The sequence below is a fragment of the Alosa alosa genome, chromosome 20 (genome assembly GCF_017589495.1).
Source record: "Alosa alosa isolate M-15738 ecotype Scorff River chromosome 20, AALO_Geno_1.1, whole genome shotgun sequence".
Classification (NCBI taxonomy): Eukaryota; Metazoa; Chordata; class Actinopteri; order Clupeiformes; family Clupeidae; genus Alosa; species Alosa alosa.
The window spans coordinates 25996815-26019411 of NC_063208.1; the positions used below are offsets into that span (position 1 = coordinate 25996815).

A 22597-nucleotide genomic window follows, 5' to 3' on the forward strand; every position below is an offset into this window, starting at 1 on the left:
TACTATGTTGCACATGACATTTACATTTATTAATTTCACAGACACTGATATACTGATGAGAAAAGTATGTCTGCGCAGTACTGTAAGTCATTGTGGATGTCACATCACATTGATGCATTAGCACATGCACAAGCAGGAACGGATACCCTCATCTCTCACCAGTTCACTTCATATGTGCCGGTGGGGCAGCAAAATGTTACTGACAAGCACATGACATGAACATTTATTTACCGTAATTTCCCAACTATTAGCCGTAGCTTATACATTGATTTAGCAAAATTTCTTCAGCTATGAGGTTAATACATGGGGGCAGTTATTATGGTATTAATATGGTTTTGTTTTTTTGCATACTTTTTTCCAACTTGCATAAAACACTGCCCTGCAGCTTATACACAATGCAGCTAATACACAGGAAATTACTGTAACATCAATGATTATACTACTGAGAATCTTCATCTGTCCAGCAGTGTACTGTACTGTACTGTACGTCAGTGTGGACGTCACATCACATGGACACATGAGCCATACAAACAGGGCAAGATACAAACGTCTCTCACCAGTTACCTTGATACGGTGCCGGTGAGCGGCGTCCATGACGGCCGGCACCAGGTCCTCAGAGGGCTCGCCATGCTCGTCCGCAACGCCGGGAGGATACCAGGACAGCACCACCACCCCTGGAGGGGCATGCAAGGGAGCACTGCCTCAGTCAATGTCAATTACCATTCACATGGAGTCACTACAGACATTACTACTATTACTACAAAGCAACTTATAGTACAACTATAGTACAACTTATAAGTACACTTATAGTACACTTAAGTTCCATTCACATTGATTGATTTAGCCACTCTGCACACCAAAGCAACATTAGGAACATTGAAATAACCGTTACATTCATTCACTTAGTGGACACGTTACTCTAAAGCAATGCAGTGGGTAAGGGTAAGTACTTCTTTGATCCCAAAAGGGAAATTGTAGTATACATAGTAGTAATAAACATTCTACTCCAAAATAACTTAGAGAACATTTAAATTAAATGTACATTTATCAATTCCTTAGTGAATTACTGCACATTGTCATAATCAGTGTGGGGGATGCAGCTCACTTTGTTCTTGCTCACTGTGTAGTTCTGCCAGTTATGATACTGACGCACAGGAGCAATTCCACTTGCGGGCTAGGCTGCCAATAAGTCAAGTCAAGTCAAGTCAGTTTTATTTGTATAGCGCATTTACGTGCACAGAGTGCAACCCAAAGTTGTGTATGTTGATGCCTCAAATAAAACCCTTGTGAACTGTGAAAGATTGTCCATTGTGTATTACTGTGTCATTACAAGGAAAGCTTGTTCATTCTATTGTGCAATTTATTGCCTGGAAACACTGAAAGTTTGAGATGTGACTTATATAATTGACTTCTGTCAGTATGTAGGTAAACTTAAGATTCAGCACCATGGACAACAATCTGGTGGAAAGGGGCATAAGAACATTAGGCCTACTGCCATCAACAGGTTACCAATAATGCCATATAATAATTTCTCATATGCAGTGTGTGGTAAAATTTTACAACATTCTTACTGCACTTTCATTGAATCTGTGCTTGTCTGATCTGTCTCTGTGGCAGTCTCTCAGGGCATAAACCTACCTGCAGCGGAAGCCTCAATCTGGGACATGTGGGATTCAATCACGTCAGGATCTCTGGAGCTGTAGGGTCCCAGTTCGGGATAGAAACTGGAGGCGATGTCCTCCGGAGGAATGTGCTTCCCTTTGGGATGGCTGGCTGCGATTTTGGGGTCCCAGTGAGGCACAAGTACGTGGTCCCAGTGGATGTAACTACCGTCCATCTGCGGAGTGCCGTACCACAGGTAATAGAATATGTGAATGTCGTAAAAAATACTTTTCTCGGGTCCAGAGTTAGAGAAGACTACTTTGGTGTCGCTGGGGAAACGACTCTGGCCCGCAGACGCCAGCACATCATTCGCAACTTGTCGCCTCTCTGCCCTCTCGCCCACGAACGGCATCAGGTCCATTCCGGGCGCGAGGTCCGAGAATCCGTCGCTTGGCTTGAGGGTTCTCAAGCCCATCATAGTGCCGAAGATAAACAGTGTGAACAAGAACAGTGCCACACAGGCTTTTTTGCGCAGCCTGGACATGGTTAGCGTCTGTGATCCGCAGAAGTAGTTCACAGTACATACCACAGAGCATCCGTTCCTCGTACGTGCATGATAAGAGCGCTTCCTGCCGATGTTGCTTTGCATTTCGCCTCGGTTTGCCAGGCTGATCACAGAGATGCAAACATATTTACAGCCTGCGGTATGTCGTGAGAGACGCGAGGAATCATAACACGGAGTAGGCTACAGCAGTCCTTTAATGTTAGGTCGCCCACATTAACAGGATTAACCCAAATCCATAATAATGTGACAACTTGCAACAAAGATACCAAAGACTTAATGTTTCTCGAAATCTACAAGTAAATATAAATGCTGCCAAGTTGCCCAATAGTCAATAAAGTATATTGGGTAACACTTTCGATGCGGTACTAGCTGACATCAGCATAGGCTATTTATATTTAATAAAACCAAGAAAATGCTGTGCTCAGAGCATCCCGTGAGACCTTACTGTCAAATTCTCCGTAGCAGGTTGTGCTATCATCTCGTCAGCATCACGCGAATGTGAAGCTAACGTTACTTCACCTAAACGCCATTTGGTCGGCCGTGCGTTTTACGTTTTTTTTTTTCATTTCGGAAAGCTAACTCATTTCATGCGCAGCGCCTAAAGCTGGCAGCCGAAGTCCTCCTCCCTCCATCTATTCTAGTCCCTTACTGAATCTCTAACAGCTATGCCCACACATTTAGTATGGCCGAGCAATCGTTGATTCATCACATGGGTTCGCAGATTCGTCACCATTGTTTCCGCCTGCCGCTACTTTCGTGTGGTCCCCTCTCCTGATGGGCACCACTGTACCCTATTTCTTATCGAATCTCCCCTCGATGTGGAAGCCTGCCTCTCAGTTAGAGGAAACGCCTTTAACCAATAATGTCCACTGAAATTAGCTGCGCGGTGTGGGCGGCGTGTTACGCAGCATCTCTTATTTCTGCATTTGGATTCTTCTCAGATTAATGACAGCAGGCATCTGAATAATTGTATTCCGACGCAAGATGTAGGCCTTTAGTCGTCCGTTTATTTTCAAGGGTGGTTCATTCGTGTTTCGAAATTCAGTCTGTAAGACCTCTACTCACCGGCCACATCTCTTCAGCTGTCCCTAGTGGTCATCAGTAGCCTATAACGTAGAGGATCTTCTCTATAGTGGTTACATAATACCCTACCCGAGTAGGTTTGCGCCTGTTTCATTCAAATAAAATATTATATGTTTTAAAATTGAGCGGATAAACAGAAAGAGCGAAAGTTGGTTAGTCTATGTTTCATTTCGTAGCCTACACTTAAGTGTTTTTGTACAGTTACCTTGCTATCAGTACATCAACAGGCAAATTCTAATCTAGATACCAGGCCTAGCCGTTGGATAAAGGAAAGATCAAAAAGGCTACCTTCATCAAGAGTTAGCTCTATCGAATTATTTAGACATAGGTCCTTCGGGACTGAAAACCTCCAATAAGTCTATAAATGCAATAGAAAACCCTATGTCTATAATTAAAGTCTGTACAAAGGGTCCTTAATTGCCAACAGGCCATCTCGCTGTGTACCAACCACTATGTACCAGTGATACTCAAATACACCTGAGAAACAGGCTCAATGGCAAGTTTTTTTTGGTTTTTAAATGTAGCCTACACGTTTTCCTTGTTTCTGTGTAAACGAGGACTGATTTGGGATTATTTTTCATTTCTAATCCTCTGCTTTTTCGTGGGTTGATGTAACAAAGGTTGCTCCCATGATGGACCTATTCCACAAAACATCAAAGCAGGCTTTTGGGTGGAGCATCTTAAACATCTTACCTCGACACAGTCTTTATCTCTCTATGTTTTCCCACCACCGTCGTCATCACATCTTCATCATCAATTAACTTTTGTCTTTGAGACTTTAGCCTACTTGAAATCAATGCGTTCAGTTAATGCAAGAGGCTTCCATTTGCATCTGATATAACATGCACATGTTTGGTTAGGAAAAAGTCGTGACACACTCGCTTTCATCATGCCATCAGAGTCCAATAGCTATCAATTGGTTTCCCTGGACTGCGATTAATTTTAGTCTCTTTCATTTTGATGAGACAACAGTGCCACCCAGCGGATAAATCGTACATGCTCACGGGGGCGGAGGAAGGGGGTAAATAAAGCAATGACAACGTCAATGGTCTTGGAGCCCACAACAAAAAAGTCCTGTGACTTTGACACCAAATAAATTCACTTTTTCTACATGCTGACCACTGTAAGTATAACAACAACACATTGCATTTCCATTTCACCAAGCTGAATAACTTTGCACGCTAGAGGGGGATATAGCCTCAGAAGTGTTGCGGTACTGAAGCGCCGTATTTATGGACCAAAAACATATGTGAAAAATTGTGCGGGAGATGGACGCACAACTCTAAAACTTCCATTAATGATGGTGAACCGAGAAACAAATATGTCAAAACAAGTCTAAACGTCTATGCAATTACTTCAGGCAAGTCAGTATACAGAACTATATTTACACATATAGCTCTCTCTGATTGTTCTATGTTAACCTTAAACACGTGTAGACTATAGACAGACATATGCCTATGAAACACACTGATCCTAAGATAATAGGAGAGCGGATCATTGCTATTAGTAGTTACTCTAGTGGAAATAATTCATTGAAAATAGCGTACATCATCGATTCATTTTCGTACGTCTCATTGTTTTGCATTGTTTTGCAATACTTTTAAAGGGACCAACAATATTTCAGATTCCACAGTAAATCCATTAGTACATACCCACCTAAATACTTAAGTTACTGTTATTGTCATTACCACAATGGCTGCATCAGTACAGTGCTGCCAACACAGAGCTGTCCAAGGTGCTGAACTCTTACTGTACTCTCCTGCCCTCCCTCCAGTTCTCTCTCTCTCTCTCTCTCTCTCTCTCACACACACACACACTCTCACTCTTATTCCCCCCCACACACAGACTCTTTCACTCTGCTTTTCACACACACGCACACACACCTTCTCTCCAGCTCTCCTTTCTGTGAGTATTGTGAGGTTATTGCACAAGGAATACTGAACTGAGGTAACATTCTGTATAATTTAGTTGTGGTTCTGTTGACAAAAAGTGGCTCAATTACCAATTGGTAAATTGTCTGTATATCACTGGGAACCCTTTGGCACATCTATCAGGAGCTGATATTGTGCATAGTTGATCAGAGAAGAGTTAAAGCCATTGTGTGTTGCATTGTGGGATTGTGCATTGTGTGTCTTTGTAAACTAGTAAAGAGAGACTATGGACAAGGTTTCATGTCTTATGTAAGCGTAGAAGAGAAGCTGCAGGAGGTACAAGATGCCCCAATACAGATGGGCTAAATTTTCTCTGTTTTGAACACCGAGGTGTGTGTGTGTGTGTGTGTGTGTGTGTGTGTGTGTATACTGTATATGTATATATGCATTTGCATGTGTGTGTGTGTTTGTGTGTATGTGTGTGTGTGTGGGGAGGGGGTAACCTTGGAGAGTCACTAGTCTGATGACAGCACGTGCCGTTGTATTGTCTTCAGGCACCTCCTCGTGTCAAAGGTCACCTCCTCACTTGCCCCCTTTGTTCCTAAACTGAAGGAGGACCACCAGTTTCCATGGAGACCTCTGTAGACATCCGCATCCCCTTTCGACTCCGTATGAACCAGCTGGCTGCCTCTGGAGTACGCTGCTCCTCGTACTCTATCAATCCATCACGGCTGACATTACAAATTGGATGATTTTTAGCGTCCGGCTACTAGTGTGCAGCTGTCATAGTATTTATTATTAAGTTTCAGGTTTTATGGCTAAGTATCCGTGGCCCTTGCTTGCCTTGGCATAGAAACAAAATGTGAATTAATCTTCAATGAATTTGTGTTGTGGTGGAAATTTCGAGAATTACTGACGTTATGTATAAGTCATATTTGAAACTTCAAATATGTACAAAGAAGAGCATAGCTCAACTGTAAAACTTGAAACTTAATCATAAAGATCATGCCAGCGGTGCAGTAACTGTCCAATTTGTAAGGCCAGTCGTGATGGATTTGTCCTGATGCCACAGATTTGTTTACATCTAAGATGCTTGGATAAGTAACTTCACAGATTAACACAGACCCCACCCCAACCCCCAACTGCTTCTTTTCTCGCTATGAATATCTGCCACTGATTTCAAATAAGTATTCTGAATAAGATTATTTTTTATAACCATACATAATCAATTCTCTTCACAACTGGGAATAGTGGTAGATTATCTGTTATCCCAGAAATATCAAATCACAAATTTGTCTACAAAAGGAAAAATCTAATATATATTTTTTTAATTTCCTTTCTAGGGCTTTTCAGGCAAGAAAATAAATTATCCTTCTCTTTTTAACACTTTGGTGACAATGAGCATTCCATAGTATTGCAATATATGGTACAAAAATCTGTCCACTACTTTAAAGTAGCCTATAAAGTGTTCCACCAGATACAAACCTCTTCAGAAGCTCTATGAATCCGTATATCACAGTAACTCATTAAGGCTGGCAAACATCATTGTCTCTGATCCCAACCATCTCCTAAATGTGCTATATAAATAAAGACTTACTTATTTACTAACTTACTTAAATAGAATTGTTACCATGAAACAAGGTACAGGATTTAATAACTGAACAGGGTTAGACTGAATCAACTTTGTGCTTCAGTCAGTCCAAAAACTAAATATTGAGCTGAAGTTAAGACAAAATGTGCCTCAAAGACACCGGAGAAATATTGTTGTATATTATAGTGATTGTATTGTTTATTTAATGCTTAAATGTATGTATTTCTGTATTGTTTCTTAATTTATTTTCTGTGACACTGCAAAGGGAGGAAAAAATGGCTGTCTGAGAGTGTCGTCATCATAATCATATTCATTTTGAAATCCCATCTCTGGGAGATGCTGCAAGTGCAGCAGATATGTATCATAAAGAATAATAAATATATCAAAATTCTTCACACTCATTTCTAGATATAACTGAACTGAATTGTTGTCAGACAGCCTCTTTTGTAATGTTAGTCTGTATTTGGAAATTAAAATGACTTGCACATGTATCCAGATAACATTTACTGTGTTGCCTACATTGAGTTGTATGTGCTTAATTGAAATATCCAACTCCTGATGTGTTTCAAGGCATACTTTTTAAACAGCTATTAAAATCAATATGAGATGTTTCAATGACCAATTGACTGGTTCGTGTGGCTGGCGTGGGTACCAGCTGCTTGTATTAGCATCCCTCTAATGAAATGGGTCCAGATGTCACTGAGGTTCCAGTAAGTGACTAACTGTAACAGGTGCACCTCGGTTCGGCTGTGTGAATCAGCAATGTCTGATGACAGGGGTCGCCATACTAGGCTTACTGTTCAGCTATGTGACAGAGCGACTCATGAGTCACGCCGCTACTTGGACGAGATGTCACCGCGCCGTCTTTGTTTCCTGTAACCGCAACAGGTGTTCAGGAGTCCATCCCTCAACTCTGATGAGATTCTCCGTTTCGTTTGGTTTATAATTAATGGGTTTTATGCGGCTTCAATGACTTATTCATGCTCTGGGTCTAGTTTTGGGGAATTAGGCTTACTCATATCCTCACACTCGAGAGCTAGGTTCCTAGGTTTGTGTAAAGAGGCAATCATGAAGTGAGAACCAAGTGAAACCAAGACTTGAAAGCCCACTCATGTATTCCATTGACTCATAGGCATGCTGATATAAAACAACCGTCGTATCAGTCAGTGAAGCAGTAGCCTACAAGCCAACGGTCGGGTAACGAATATTTTGTCGTTTATAACACCATGTACTGTAGGCTAGCTTGAAAGTCAGTTGTGACCTCAATTAAATTGAACTGCAGTGAAGCCGTTATATCGCCTGCACATTCTGGTCTACATTTCTTTGGTGAGTACATTTTTTTTTTTTAATATAGGAAACTGTAAGGTAGTTTTTTTTGCTGTCAATGAATGTTACTCCCACCTTCCGTTTCCCCGCAGTTTTCTTGAACAACGAAAAGTTCCTACAACACCGTGAAATACAAGAATGCCTATTTGTGTATCGGGTCTACGATTAACAAAGTTCTAACCAGAAACAGATGGACTATTGGGTACACCTAAGTCAATAACAAGTTGGTATTCGTCTTTAGTGTTGTATAAGGTTGTATTTGATAACAATCAGTGTTTTTTAAAAGTTAGGTCTTGCTATGACTTAGGCCTACAATATTGATAGACGCTTGGAACCTTGTCATCTCACAATGCTGGCAACAAAGAGTCGCCAACAGGCAACAGGTAAAGATCCATTTAACAACGTGGCCGCACACACACACACACACACACACACACACACACACCTGCCTCTTGTTGTGCGTCACTAGTTACCCTACAGATACATTCATAACGATTAGAAACACCCACTAGGGGGCCCTGACAAAACAGGGTCATTAGGGCACTGCCCCCTAACACAAGAGCCTTTCCCTTGTAGAATCAGTCAGTATCAATCGAACTGTCCATCCTTACGTTCTAAAAACGTGATAAAATGATGATAAAATACTAAAAGGGCCACTTAGAGGTAATAACAAATAAGAGGATTTTGTGTATTTCCTGCCCCCTAAAATTGACATGGTAGCTAATTCTTGCAATTGGAGAATATAACATTAGGATATCATTATTGTTTGTTGATGTGTTGTCCAAAAGGAAAGCACAGTCCATTTGGCAATTCGATTGAAACGTCGTAGAAGCTGGACAGGGAGCATTTTAAAACAGTGGATTCCGTATGCTTCTGGCACTTCCCCCACCCTCACAGCTTTACTCGGGCCGGGCGGCGCAAGCTCCTGTTTACATTCGCATTCATTATCTGCATCCGTCAGCGATTTGCTGTAGAGGTGGTCAATTAAATGGCATTTACGCGCAGTTCTCTTCAAGCAATCACCGAGTGTGACCAAATGAGAACAATACGCAAATGGGGGATATTTGTGAAGCATGTTTGGATCTCTGTAGTGCGAGTACTGTTTGTTTGTTGACTTTTCTAATTTCTAAACCAACCATCTGCAGAAAATGCGATTTTTCTTTTCTCAAATGCATTTCTTAATTTTATCAGAACTTAAATGTTCAGAAATAGAGCTTTGCAATGTCTAATATTGTGCCACTCAATTATTTCCACAAATTATGAAATCAGGCAAATCTAAAACATTTAAAGTAGACATATTTCGATATTCTTCACTTGTTAGCCCACCACCCATCCAAACTCACACTATTGTCTGTAAAAAATAGTCCTGTTTTTTTTTGGCATACAATATGTGATTTGCTACATTTTCAATTAAATGACCATAGGGCAAACGTAGCCTTCTTCAGATAGGTAGACTGCAATTCTATTTTCTTGTGCTATAGCCAACTCATCCTCATGCACGCTTTGAACGTTGCGTTTTGAATGTGCAGGGACGTGGAGGATGTTTGAGATGGACAGAGAGAAAACTGACCATCCACGCTGAGTGGCCAGAGGCATAGAGGGGGTTGGGGGTCACGTAGGCCCAGTACTGTCCGAGGGGAGCACGGCGAGGGCGCGCGCAGGGAGGTGGGGTCTTCTTCCGACCCATGCAGCTTCAGTTAGGTGTTCTCGCCTCTGATTGGCCTCCTTCTGATTTTGGGGCCTATCAACGTGGAATGTGTAATTTATCAGCGAGATGATTGCAATTGAGTATCACGTGGCCTTGACCGAAAAAGGTGGGGGTGGTATGTGAAATAGATAGGGTGAAGAGAGCTATTGGTGCTTTGTGCTTGAGAGGTGACCGAAATCTCGCAGGGAGGATTTACAGAAAAAAGGACAATAATTTGGATATCTATGTTTTTGTTTGTTTGATTCAACTGGCGTGCTATAGACCCTGGATACCACTGGCCATGGCAGAAGGTAATGATACAATCTACTTGTAGTTGTATTGGTAGGTTTAAAGGTGCCTTTTTTGAGGGGGCAAGAAACAGAAAAGAGTGGGTTGGGTTTCCTTGCATTGTCTCCCAGATTTGGGGGGTCCTTTACAAAAAAACCTTCCCAGTTCTCCTTTTTACTTTGTATTGGTGGGGCCAAACTGTCTCCAGATCCTTTTGTTTGCTCGTTTCCACTGGCTGTCGTGTCTTCATTATAGCCTCTTTTCTTTCTGGGGGGGATTTTGAAAGGCTCTTGAGGAGAGAGGGGCATGCGTGGGAAGCGTGGACACGGATATTTAGGATTATAATTTACTCGGGCTAAAAGGGTGATATGGGCTCAGTTTGCCATCAGCTTTATACAGGTGAGGTGTTGCACAACATTTGGTCTCAAATCTCTCCTAACGTTATTGGTTGTGGTGGGGTAGTAATAATTAAATGTAACTTTATTTTAGTTATTTAATTGATGTAAGCGTGTCTTTGGCTCTTGATGTATTTGGCTATGTGTTTTGTTTTCTATATCGAAACGCGCACAATTGTATACATTTAGCACGTTCAATAATACCTAGCATATTATGAAAAGTCGCCTATGTTAATCGAGAAACGAAGTTACTGGTGGTAGCCTGTCAAACATTAGTAGACAGAAACATGTACTTTTATATAGTTTATAGAAATGTATTATTGTTGATGTCTTTATAATCAATGTCTTTAGAAATGCATTGTTGTAATATGGCTGCGTCAAATGTTTTGGTACATTTATTTCAACCTGTTTTTTATTTTATTTTAATTTAATGCTGCCCCGCTGAGAATTAACTTCTCAGTTATTTCATGATAACTTTTTTTGTGGTTTGTCATGTTATCAAACCACATATCTGCAGTTCTGCTTTAAATATGAATGATTGGATTGTTCCCTAGAGAATACTTCGTTGATTGATGGCATTGACATGCACAGATTATAGATTTATTGATTTGAGTTGTCGTTTTACTAAAGGATATTTTGATTATTTTTGTTATTTATTTTGGTTATTAATTGGGTATTATTATTATTATTAGTAGTAGTAGTAGTAGTAGTATTATCATATAACAATAATTAATCATTTTATTTTAAGATGCCTACGTTTATTCGTTTCAATGTAATGCAAAGAAGGCAACATTATGGATGTTGCAAGTCATTTCGAAATATTTAACCAAATAAAACCCCGTTTGAACGAAAAGCATGTGTCACGGTGGAACTGTCCACGAGTCAGTCCAGGGGTGCCATGCCTGCATTTCGCGCGAAGCTTCAGTTACCTCTTTATGCAACACGTTGATAAACCAATCCATGTCGAACCCCAACGGTGATGATGCCGAAGAACATTCACGTAAGATACCACCCTTGCTCGAACGAATGAGTGAACAGTTGGGTTTACTTAATCTGGACGATTCTTCTTGTTGGATTGAGAGAATTTCTCACATGGTTGTGGTATTTTTGTTTCATCCGAAGGGGGCTGCGCAAAGACCGAAGAAGGGGAGGCACCGAGCTCCGAGGAGGATTCTGGTTCTTTTCACGGTAGCGGAGTGTGCAAATGGTTTAACGTACGGATGGGGTTCGGGTTCCTATCCATGACCAACAGGGACGGTGTCCCTCTCGAAACCGCCGTCGATGTGTTTGTTCATCAGGTAAGTTCGATACATTGACCCACCACCATAGTATGGCGCATGACATTGTTTATTGTTTTCTAGGCCCAGCATGGAGTTCACGTGAGGATATTAAGCTATTGGCTAACACACAAGACAGTTCCTCTTGATTTGCAGTTAAATTTAAGACTATTAATCGTGTTTTGGGGAACATAACAGACTTCTTCGAAACGCAGTAAAAAGAAGTTAAATTTGCCCCGCCCCTTAATGCTTGGTATTGATCAGATATCTCAAATAAAGGACCAATTGCAATCGTATCTATCCGTAGTGCCTTAGTGGAGTTATACCCAACGAAACGCGCAGTTAGTCATTTGGTGATTTAAACTATGAAATACAGGTATTCTGACACATTATATTCTGACACATCGATTTAGTTCCCCGTAATCTTATCTTACTGTGTACGCGCGCGTGTGTGGTTGTGTGTGTGTAAGTGGAAGTAAATGTATTTTGAACTGGACTGTTCATGATTGCGCAAGACCTCTGTTTTTTTCTGTATTGTCACTCAGGCCTCAAAGTGAACTTATTTTACCTGGCACCAAAATTGTTTTATGACCATTAACTCTCCTCACATATTGTGGTGACTATGTACTTGTCCTAATCATGGTGGATTCGTACAAATACCCAGTCATTTAGCCAGGAGTAGGCCCAGTGCTTGTGGAAAAACTGTATAGTTTTAGAGATTTGTTGAAGTTGTGTCCGGGCAATGGTCCTGGTGTGGGTACTTTCATATAAAAATCTATAACTATATGTGTAGCCTTAATAAATATGGGAAAACAAGTCATGTTCATTTGCCCAAAAAATGGCAACAGTCTCATAAAAGAAACACATGGAATACCAGAAGGGTTGACCAGCAGTGAAGCAAGCACTGACCTTTATTTTCCATCTCTGAAATTGAGCTGTTTTCCGCTAAGTGAGGTGGTCTTTGGTGTGATCGGGCTTGTCTCATAGATCAAAGCAGATAAATAGTCCAATACATTGATTTCATATATAGATATATATAATCAATGTATTGGACTATATATATCTTATATATATATATATATATATATATATATATACATACATACAGTCAATGGTCAAATATCCCTCTGCTTTGCCTTCTCTTTATCATTTTATCTAACTCAAGTTTGGACCCTCCCATGTTCGAGATATTATTCTGGTCTGTCTTTTTGAATGAGATCAGAATAACATTGTGCTTTCAAGTGCCCAGTCCATCCATGCCATCAGAAGGAGTCATTCATCATCTAAACCTGGTTCTGTTTAAGGAGTATCACTGATGACTACCACTCGGTTGTTTGTTTAGATGAGAAGGTCAGGGAGATGTTTCAGAGTGTCCTCGCAGGATGCATTAATAAAGCCTGAGTGACTAGTTTCTTGAGACTTAAAGCAAGACCTCCCTTCACAAGCTTACCAACTCTGTTTGCGTGAATCAATCACACTCGGAACTAGTTGCTGGTAGAGGACCTGTAGGGTTTGGCTGGACAATGGTGGCCATTGTCAGTCTAAAAGAAGGAAATCCTGCCGGCTGTGATGTGGTAGAGAGAGAGAGAGAGAGAGAGAGAAGGTTCTGTAATATTTGGGTTGTAGGTGCATACCTCATAACAGAGTATTTGAAAGTAAATTTTGCAGGAAACAATAACTTGATATCAAGGGTCATGGGAGCATTGTATACAGGTTGCAAAGTATTTACATTTATTGAAGTGATTGAAAGAGAGAAAAAGTGCTTAAGATTTTGGGAGAGTATTTTTAGTGTCCTATTTGGAGGAATAACTTACAACAGAACCAAGACAAATCTCCAGAAAGCATTGGGGAGAGAGAGGTAGAGAGAGAGAGAGAGCACCAAACTCATTCATAAAAATCTTCAGGAGGAGCCAGTAGTAAAGGGGGGGTGGGGGGTCGTTGTTGAGGTAGTAGAGGTCAGCGCATAGTTCCGGGAAGCCCTGACGGGGGTGGGGAGGAATGTGAGGTTGTCAAGCAATCAGGACTCTGAATTCCTTTCCCACCAAACTCACTTCAAGGGCCCACCCAGCCTCCTCCCGCACGCCGCGGTGCCATCAGGAGCGTCTGGGATAAGCCCGACGGCATGCGCCAAACCATAACCCCACTCTTGAGCACACACACACACTATACACACACAATACACACACTATACACACACACTTTACACACACACACACACACACACACACACACACACACACACACACACATACACACACACACACACACACTATACACACACACACACACACATACATTCTCTTCTTGTGCTGCTTCTTGCTGCTTTCGTCCTCATGACCACATCGTTTAAACAGCTCTTGAATGTTGGTGCTGCTTTTTCAGTCAGATTTCCCAACCGCTCCAATCCCCTTTCGTTTTTCTCTCTCTCTCTCTCTCTCTCTCTCTCTCTCTCTCTCTGTCTCTCTCTCTCTCCCCCCCCTCCCTCCCTCCCTCTCCTTACTGCTAGCATAACCTGGCTATCTATCTGGAGTATTTATTGGCCCAGAGTAAATTGAAGCATGTTTTCGGCAGGGCCTGATCATATCAGCATTGCCAGTTCAAAGGCTGGTGGTGCTTGCATGTTATCTTACGGCTTTAAGCTTTATTTTATTTTCCCTTGCCTGACCCTTTCCCACACGTGCCTGTTGAGCAACCATCCCAAGAATGCAACTCCTCCCACCCTGTTGTCGCTTGTCTACCTTGCCCCAACGCTCCCAGTGCCCTGTGTGTGGGTCAGGTTGGAGTTTGACCACACATGGGCTCTTTTGGTGAGAGGGTCCAGGGGTGATGGTTTCACCAGAGGACGAGAGCAAGCAGAGGTTTGCTTTCCATTTGGAGGGGTTCTGATCACTGGGGGAGGGGTGTATGCAGTTAGACCAGGTTCACACACACACACACACACACACACACAAGGGAGAAGGGGGGAAAGAGGGTGAGGGGAAAGGGGCTGGTACAACTGAGCATTGATGTTTTAACCAGGTTGTCAATTGAGTACGATTTTCTATGGGGTTTCTCACAAAGGAAGTGGGGAAGCTTGGGTGTTGCCATTGACATATTGAAATGCTCAGATGGCTTGATGCAGGCATTTCTGTGGTAAACAAAAGCTAGATATTGATACACCATTTTTTTTTTTGTCATGTTGCTGCTTCATTTGTGAAACAGGTTCATTCTATTCTCAAAAACAAGACAAAAGAGAAGACGCTTTGTTTACTTTGACACTTTTTGTTTAATCACGTTATTTTCCTTTTGTGTCAGTCTTATTTGGGAATCCATATCTTTGTAATATCTTAAATTTCCTCACAATAAACCTTACCATAACCATAGATATCAAAACAATGAACATCTGCACTTTTGTCCTATCCTATGATGGCAGTCCATTTTTGGTTCTTGCTTCCTTAATGTGTCTCTCCTTTTCTCTGCCTCTACCTACCCTCCCCCTCCCTCTTCCCCTTAACCCCTTGCCTTGACAGAGCAAACTGCACATGGAGGGCTTCCGCAGTCTGAGAGAGGGAGAGACCGTGGAGTTCACCTTCAAAAAGTCATCCAAGGGCCTGGAGTCGCTCCGGGTGACTGGCCCAGAGGGAGCTCCCTGCGTGGGCAGTGAGAAGAGGCCCAAGGGTGCCCAGAAGCGCCGCTCAAAAGGAGATAAGTGAGTCCGCTTTCACAGTCTGTGGGAAGGGACCAAGTGGAAAAGAATTTGCCGTTTTGTTTATACTATACCTAAAATGTCCTCACCGGAAGTAAAGGAGAGTAAGGGTGATGTTATACTATGCACACCTGCGATGGTCTGTTACAGAGGACAGAGTTACATAAATGTAGCCTTCAGAGGGTGTACGACTCACTCTTTGCAGACATTCTCCCTTTTTTTTTGGTGACCGTCTGGACTTGGCCACTCACATTCCTTCCAATGTTGGTGAAGTAGTGGTAAGTCTGAGTGGCCGGTATGTTGTAAGGATGCTAGCTGTGCATAGACAAGTGGAATAGAAAGTGTAATGAGAACAACAACTAGGTTGTGGTGTCTGCAGATGTGCGCGGCAAGCGAATCAGGAATCAGGGCAACAGACCAGTATGAGTGCTATTGTACGGAGCTTCTGAAGGGACATGGTGGGAATCGAATTTTAGAGGTTCTTTTGCGTTCCCTCGCAATCATTTTTGTGTTTCCTTGCTTAAGTTTTGCATTTCCTCGTAATACTTTTGACCTACTGCGAGAGAATGCAAAACTATTGCAAGGAAACACAGTAGGAACTCAAAAAATAAATTCCCACCTCCAATAAGAATACATTCCCAGCATGTCCCTTCGGGGGCTCTGCACTGTTGTGCTGCTGGCATGCTATGGTGTGTTTTAAAAACAGCAATGTTTTGACCCAAAGTGTTTCACAAAGACCTTGAGGCAGTCATGGGGCACTGTGGAATCTAGAGCATTTTACTAGTGTGTGTTTGGGGAGGAGAGGGAGTATCTAGAGCATTTTACTAGTGTGTGTTTGGGGAGGAGAGGGGGTATCTAGAGCATTTTACTAGTGTGTGTTTGGGGAGGAGAGGGGGTATCTAGAGCATTTTACTAGTGTGTGTTTGGGGAGGAGAGGGGGTATTTTGTCTTTCAATGCTTGACGTTGGTAAAAAAATTTGGGGAGGGATAAATTATATTGCATTCTTGGAAATTAAGTTGAAGTAGGGCTGTGAGATATGACCAATATCTGTTATCACAATATAAGTAATCTCGTATCACAATAAAAATACATGTCACAATATTGCACATTTTTTTCTGTTGTAAATTCGTAGGAATAAAATAGTTAATAAAACGTAACCACATTGAAAGTTTCTTGGTACATTTTGAAACGTACTTGACAAACAAGGCCTAAATTGTAATACAAATGTAAGCCTTTTTCAGTGACCTGCCAATGGCAATTTATTGACTTAATTGACCTTTTTCATTGAATGTAGATTTGTACTCCCAGTTGATAAGTGGCAGGGCTGTTTTAGCCTGTACAAATGCAAAAACATAATAATGCAACTATATATCACGATATGGCAATATAGCTGAAATTCATATCAAATGGAAGAATTCTCACAACATACAATGGAAGGAGGGTGTGCTACACTGTAGGGTCATTGCCCTTTACCCATGGATTCTGAGTCGATGTGTGTCCTAGCTGAGCTAATCTAGCATAATGCGGACCTCAGGAAGACTGCAGGATGGCTGGAGCAACGAACATTGTTGCCATGGTACTCCCATCCACATTAGAAGCCATGTATTCTTCAATACGCAATAGTGATGCCAAAGATGGTTCCCACAATACAGGGAGATCTAGCTGGCCTTTAAACAGGAGGAGCATGAACCACATGCATGTGAAAACTTATGCATGATGCACCGTACATCAAAATCTTTTCCTATCGTGGATGAGTTGAAGCATTTACTCATCAAAAAGGGAAATGCTTTGTCAGGTGATGCAAAACAAAAGCCGGAGCTCTTTCCCCCTTCATCCTCTCCTCTCCCCTCTGGCTTGGTAGTGCTGCTCCTGCTGCTCACAGGCGATGACTTGACCTGGATCAATAGGTTGTTTAAAATCTCAAGGCCCAAGAGTTTAACCGCATCAAGCCATCTCTTTCTTTCTTTCTTTCTTTCTTTCTTTCTTTCTTTCTTTCTTTCTCTCTCTCACCACCACCCCACCCCCATCCGTCCATTGCTCTCTCTCCTGCCACACGGAATCCAGTTGCTAGTTATTGATGGTCAGAGCCTTCCCACAATCCTTTTCCCTTTTTTAATCATTTGTGCAGGCCGGGCTGCCAAAGGCTCTGAGGGACCATGGGTAAATTGTTAGTTTGTTTTCAGCCATCATGTTGAGAGCTGCTTCACCAGATTGCGCAAGTGCGAATCATGGCTGTTCTTTAAATGCTTGTTCCCATTGACTGCATTACTTGCGAGGTAGATGGTGCAGCTTGGTGGCTAGTTGTTTGTCTCCTCTAGGATATTGGCCAGCTTGTTTCTGAGAAAATGGATCTACTAGGTTGAAGAATGCAAGTGAACTGAATGCAGTGATGTTACAGAGGAAGACATGTAGGAGTTAAGAAGATAATGGGAGGGCAATGATATGAAAAGTGTATGTTTATATTTCTGTGAGTATTTTATTCCTACCACCCCTGTGGTGTATCACTGACATATTGTCGCAAGTAAAGGCACAGCAGGAGGGAAAAATTGTGTCCATTTAATTAATAACAGATGTAGGTGCTGGAGAGGGGTCAAAGGTCACCGCTGCCATGGCAACAGTGGGGTGTGGTGAGAGTGAGCAGGGTTGTGGAGGGGTGGTTGGGGAAGCGTGAGTTGGAGTCAGAGGGCATAGGTCATGCTGCAGCATTGAAACAAAGAACCAAAGACCCCCCCCCACACACACACACACCACAACCATACTCAGATAGCCTGTCCACGCACAACCTGATCAATAATGCCCCTCCACCACCGCCACACACACACCACCAGCACCAGCACCTTCTTGAATGCAGAAGGATGGGGGCAGGGGAGCAGAGCAGGCACAGGTCCAGAGATGGATCTTTGTATCCTGAGCCAGTGCAGTTTAGTGCTGCTGAACTCTGCACAGTTGCCAGTGTTGCTGTAGCTCTGTGTCCACTGTAAAGAGGCGTATGTTGTTTTCTTGTTGTTGTGGTTTAATGCATGTTAAAATGCTCTAGTGGGACTGGAGGAAATGTTTTTTTAATCTCCTTTCCTTTCTTTTCCTTAATGGAAAGACTATAATGGCTATAAATGGACATATTTATTCCAAACCATGCATAGCTGTAATAACCAGCACAATGGCACATTTTCATTGTGCTTAATGCAAAACCCATGCCCACAAACATTAGCCAAATTTCCCAAAAACCTCTGTGAGTACCGCATGTTCATCTGGTGCAGAGTTGTACTATACTGCCCTCTGGTGGGCACAGCTGGAATCTTCTGCAGTCAAAATCCATGCCCCTTTGTACAACATAAATATTCAATAAAATTAAATATTGTGGGGATATATCAATTTAGGGAATATCTAAGGTACACAATATACTTTCATGATGTTGCATAAGTAGTCATATGTTTTTGGTAAATTGTTCATTTGATCATTTTGGTAGACCACATCTAAGGCCCGACATAATATCAGTAGTTGTGATTTTTGTGATTGTGATCTTTTATTCGCTATATCTTCCATGCTGTTTCAGATGCTACAACTGTGGAGGCCCTAACCACCATGCCAAAGAATGCCAGCTCCCCCCTCAGCCCAAGAAGTGCCATTTCTGCCAGAGCATAGCCCATATGGTTGCCAGCTGTCCGATCAAAGCACAGCAGTCCTCACCCGGATCTCAGGAACGGTCGTCCTCGGCGGCAGGCGGAGAGGAAGAGGAGCTGATGCGTCCGGCTCCCGCTCCGCTTCCTCCGGAGAGCTCTGACTAAGGAGCCGGATAGTCAGGGAGACATGAGCCAATCAAAACGCTTCACTGGAATGCTGCTTCGAGAACTACCTCAGGTTCTACTTTTTTGTGTTGTTTTTGTTTACTTGAGCGCAGATAACAACTGAGTTCTTCACAGTATGATAGTGTTAGTTTAGAATGTCAAGTTGGTTAGAAGCTGGAGACCACTATATGTCAGTGGCTTCCGGAAAATCATAATGATATTGAATAGTGAATTTGTTGACAGCTTTTCAGTGACCTAACGTTTTCAGTTTGACATTTTCCACCTCTATTTTTGTTTTCCTGCCTTAGCTAAGTGTCTTAGATTTGTACGGTAACAATCAGAAATCCAGCGAGTTTACAAACGGCAATAATCAAGGATGTACATCATGACCACGCCATATCACTTTTTCTCTGTGGGTAACGTTTAGGGCTTGTCTTGTTGGACATATATGAAGTTAATGACGTGTACTCCTTGATTTCTCAACCCTTTTACCTCCTTATTTAAGAACAATATTTGCCAAAGAATAGAGAAACAAGCCTTTATTTTTGAACATAGTGTGTCTTGACTGCTATGAATGTTAAGGGGACTGAAAGAAAGATGGCTGTTTTGTCCTCCATCCTAGGAGACACGGCTCTTTCCTGCAATCAATCACCTTGATTTCTATGGCCAAGTGAATGTTAAAGACTGTAGTGTAACGTTGAGTGCTGCACCTCTGTGCTGTGAGAGCTCAGTGTGTAGCCTCCTCCTGCCTTTTACATGGTTGATAACTTACCATAATGTAATTCAAGTCTTTCTTCAGGTTGCACAGTTGTTAAACGCAAGTATGGCAGGTATTATACCTCAGTGTACGGCTTGTATATAAGCTGTCTGTCAGTGTTGAAAAAGGCTTGATTGTAAAGAAATGGTGGTTCCCTGTAGTTTTTATGTAAACATGTTGGGGAAGTACCGTAAAATTCCTCAAGGGAACTCTTACTAGATTCTTTTGTTTGTTGTACTTGAAAAAATATCTAGAAAGCTAGTGTGTTCGCTAGAGTTCTCTTCCACAAGTTGGGTTTATGACTTCTCAGCACCCCTTATGGTGGAACGTACAAATTGTGAGGGAATCAGAGTGCATCATGGGAGCTCTGATAGGATGTCTCCCAGCTTCTGTAGAAGTAGAGATCGAACCTGACATTAATGTATATAAATATTATCATTTAAAACCATGATTTATTTATTTGTAACCACACATGCTTATCTTATTGGAAATCATGAAGATTTTGTCTTTATTTTGGTTTCTTTTTCAAGCCTGAAGGTTTTGTTTACTTCCTTGACTGTGATGTTTGATAATCTTATTTTAACAGTGTGATTTTGCTTTGTTTTCTGGCACCTCAAGCTATAGGGAATTGAAAATCCTTAGTTTTGAGCTATGCCAAAAAAATTATTTCACTGCACTAATCATGCGTTATACATTCTATTGATTTATGTTATTGTTTTGTTATTATTTGTTTTGTACTTTAACTGTTAGACTGGGCTGTTATCACAGCCAGAATTTTACTTTCCCACAAATCCTCAGTTTTTGCTCAGGGAATTATTTAATCACTTTATTTTTATTATTTTCAAAATTAGTTTATTTTGAAATACAGGTCTGCATGCACAGTGTAAAAATGCGCTGGTTTGCTGGGAAACTGTGTGTAATATGCCTGAAGCAAGCCTGTCGATCAATGCACTACTGTTACTATCACAACCCACAGGTCCCATGTTTATTCTATAGTGACGGATTAAAGTTGAGTCTTTTGTTTTAGATTTGAAAGATCATAAATATTCCCTAATTGAAATTGAGGATCTCTCTTTGGCATTTCATGGTGTGTAGTATAGATAGAATATCAGTCCTGCTTCAGTCTTGTATATTGTTATTGTACAGAAGCAACCTTCATTTATGATAATATAACAATGTTTCCTTTGCATGGTAGTTGATGTTTTAGAAGTAGAGTAACCTTGTCCCAGTGGTTAAGGAGAATGTTCTTGACAGAGATATGGGGTTGTGGCCTCTCTCTCAAGACTTGTGAGAGACCTAATCATTGAACTAACATAACCTGTAGCTGTGAGGGAGTTGTCATGGAAGTGCCCTTGGTACAGAGATATTCTATAATGCTGTAATGTTCGCCCCTGGAACCATCACAACTGCTGTTTTTTCCAACCATGTTGTCTTTATCTATGTAGTTTATGGGATGTGGTCTTTCTTTCATATTTTTTTTTTATTTCATTGTGTTTTGATCTTAATAACGAGACAGAAATGCCTTGTGATGAATCTATACAAGTCTACCTCAGGATGTGTACATGTATGTGGAAATGGCTATGCATTTTGGTCATGCCTTTTGAAGAGTGAGTGCCATAGTTTTTGGTTGAGTTTGTTTGTGTTTTTTTGTTTGTTTTTTTGTGGCTGTTTTTAGTGTGTGTGTGTGTGTGTGTGTGTGTGTGTGTGCATGCTTGCATGGGATATTTGTTTTTGGTTTTAGAGAAGTCTGACTGCATAACTGGTGTTGAGCAGGATGCAAATTTGAAATGTTATAATTTGAATTGGATTTTGAGGAATTGGAAGAAATGTCTTTATCATTGGTGGCTGTTCCAGGCAAATTGGTAGTAGTCAGCCAATCACAGATTGCCTTGCAATTACTGTTTGAAGGTCTATCAATTTGCAGGACCAGAATTTTATCAGGGTATTCTGTGGCGACATTCCTTCAGAGTTGTGTAGAATGTTGCACAAAGGCCTAATTAAATTCTGATCCAAAAGTATGTCTGAGAACAGACAGGGATTAATGTCTGTTTTGATGGAGAATACTGATGCGTACACTAAGATATAAATGGGTACTGGAAAGAAGTGATGGTATGTGGATTGTTGATACACAGCAGGCTTATGTTCTAAAAGACTAGAATGTCTCATGCTATGTTTGTTAAATTAGGACTCTCCTGACTGAGTTAAGGTGACAGTGATTTTAGTTACAGTGTTAAGTTTCCTGTAATAGCCAGTTTGTTTGACAAAAAAAGAAAAAAGAAAATCATTATCTACATTTAGCAGACATGGGGAAACTCCCAAACAATTCTTATCTGTGTTATGATGCTGTCCTGGCAGGCTTTTCAAAAAGCTTTCTGTTGGAGAGCCTAAGGTCTACCTTTTCTCAGTAAGGAGTAACTGTCATTAACCTCAAATAGCCTAAGCAAAATGCCTTGTAGAGCAGTGTCCCTAAAATCAAACTTGTCAGCAGATTCAAGAAAAGGTTATGTAACAACAAGGATCAATAAAACCGTGTTAATCACAGTATAATCCATGTTTTAGTTTGATCATCAACTCTATGTTGTCATTTGCTCAGTTCTGTCATTTATGGTCATAGTGTGTTTGTCACAAATAAAGCTCAGGGTTGCAGCAGAAGCACAAACATGAACAACAACGTGTTTGCACAG

The 22597-nt window shown here is 41.4% G+C and overlaps 2 protein-coding genes across 3 annotated transcripts in view; one reads left to right on the forward strand and one right to left on the reverse strand.

Moving 5' to 3' along the window:
- The window catches only part of maneal (mannosidase endo-alpha like), a 12696-nt gene extending 9466 nt beyond the window's left edge, over positions 1–3230 (reverse strand). The window contains exons 1-2 of the mRNA XM_048230363.1: positions 1639–3230; positions 565–674 (exon numbers count right to left, since the gene is read on the reverse strand). Coding sequence (XP_048086320.1) covers positions 565–674; positions 1639–2251 — 723 coding nt within the window. The 5' untranslated portion in view covers positions 2252–3230. The remainder of the gene's footprint in view (positions 1–564; positions 675–1638) is intronic.
- Positions 3231–9858: 6628 nt separating this feature from the next.
- Positions 9859–19399, forward strand: LOC125284817 (protein lin-28 homolog A-like). Of its 2 annotated transcripts, none has more exons than XM_048228944.1 (4): positions 9859–10036; positions 11531–11706; positions 15195–15373; positions 18925–19399. In XM_048228944.1, exons 1-4 carry the CDS (start codon positions 10027–10029, stop codon positions 19154–19156), a joined length of 597 nt encoding a protein of 198 aa, XP_048084901.1. In that variant the 5' UTR covers positions 9859–10026; the 3' UTR covers positions 19157–19399. The 2 variants fall into 2 exon arrangements, with proteins under 2 accessions (XP_048084901.1, XP_048084900.1); XM_048228943.1 differs by lacking the exon at positions 9859–10036 and adding an exon at positions 11300–11408.
- The last annotated feature ends 3198 nt before the right edge of the window (positions 19400–22597 follow it).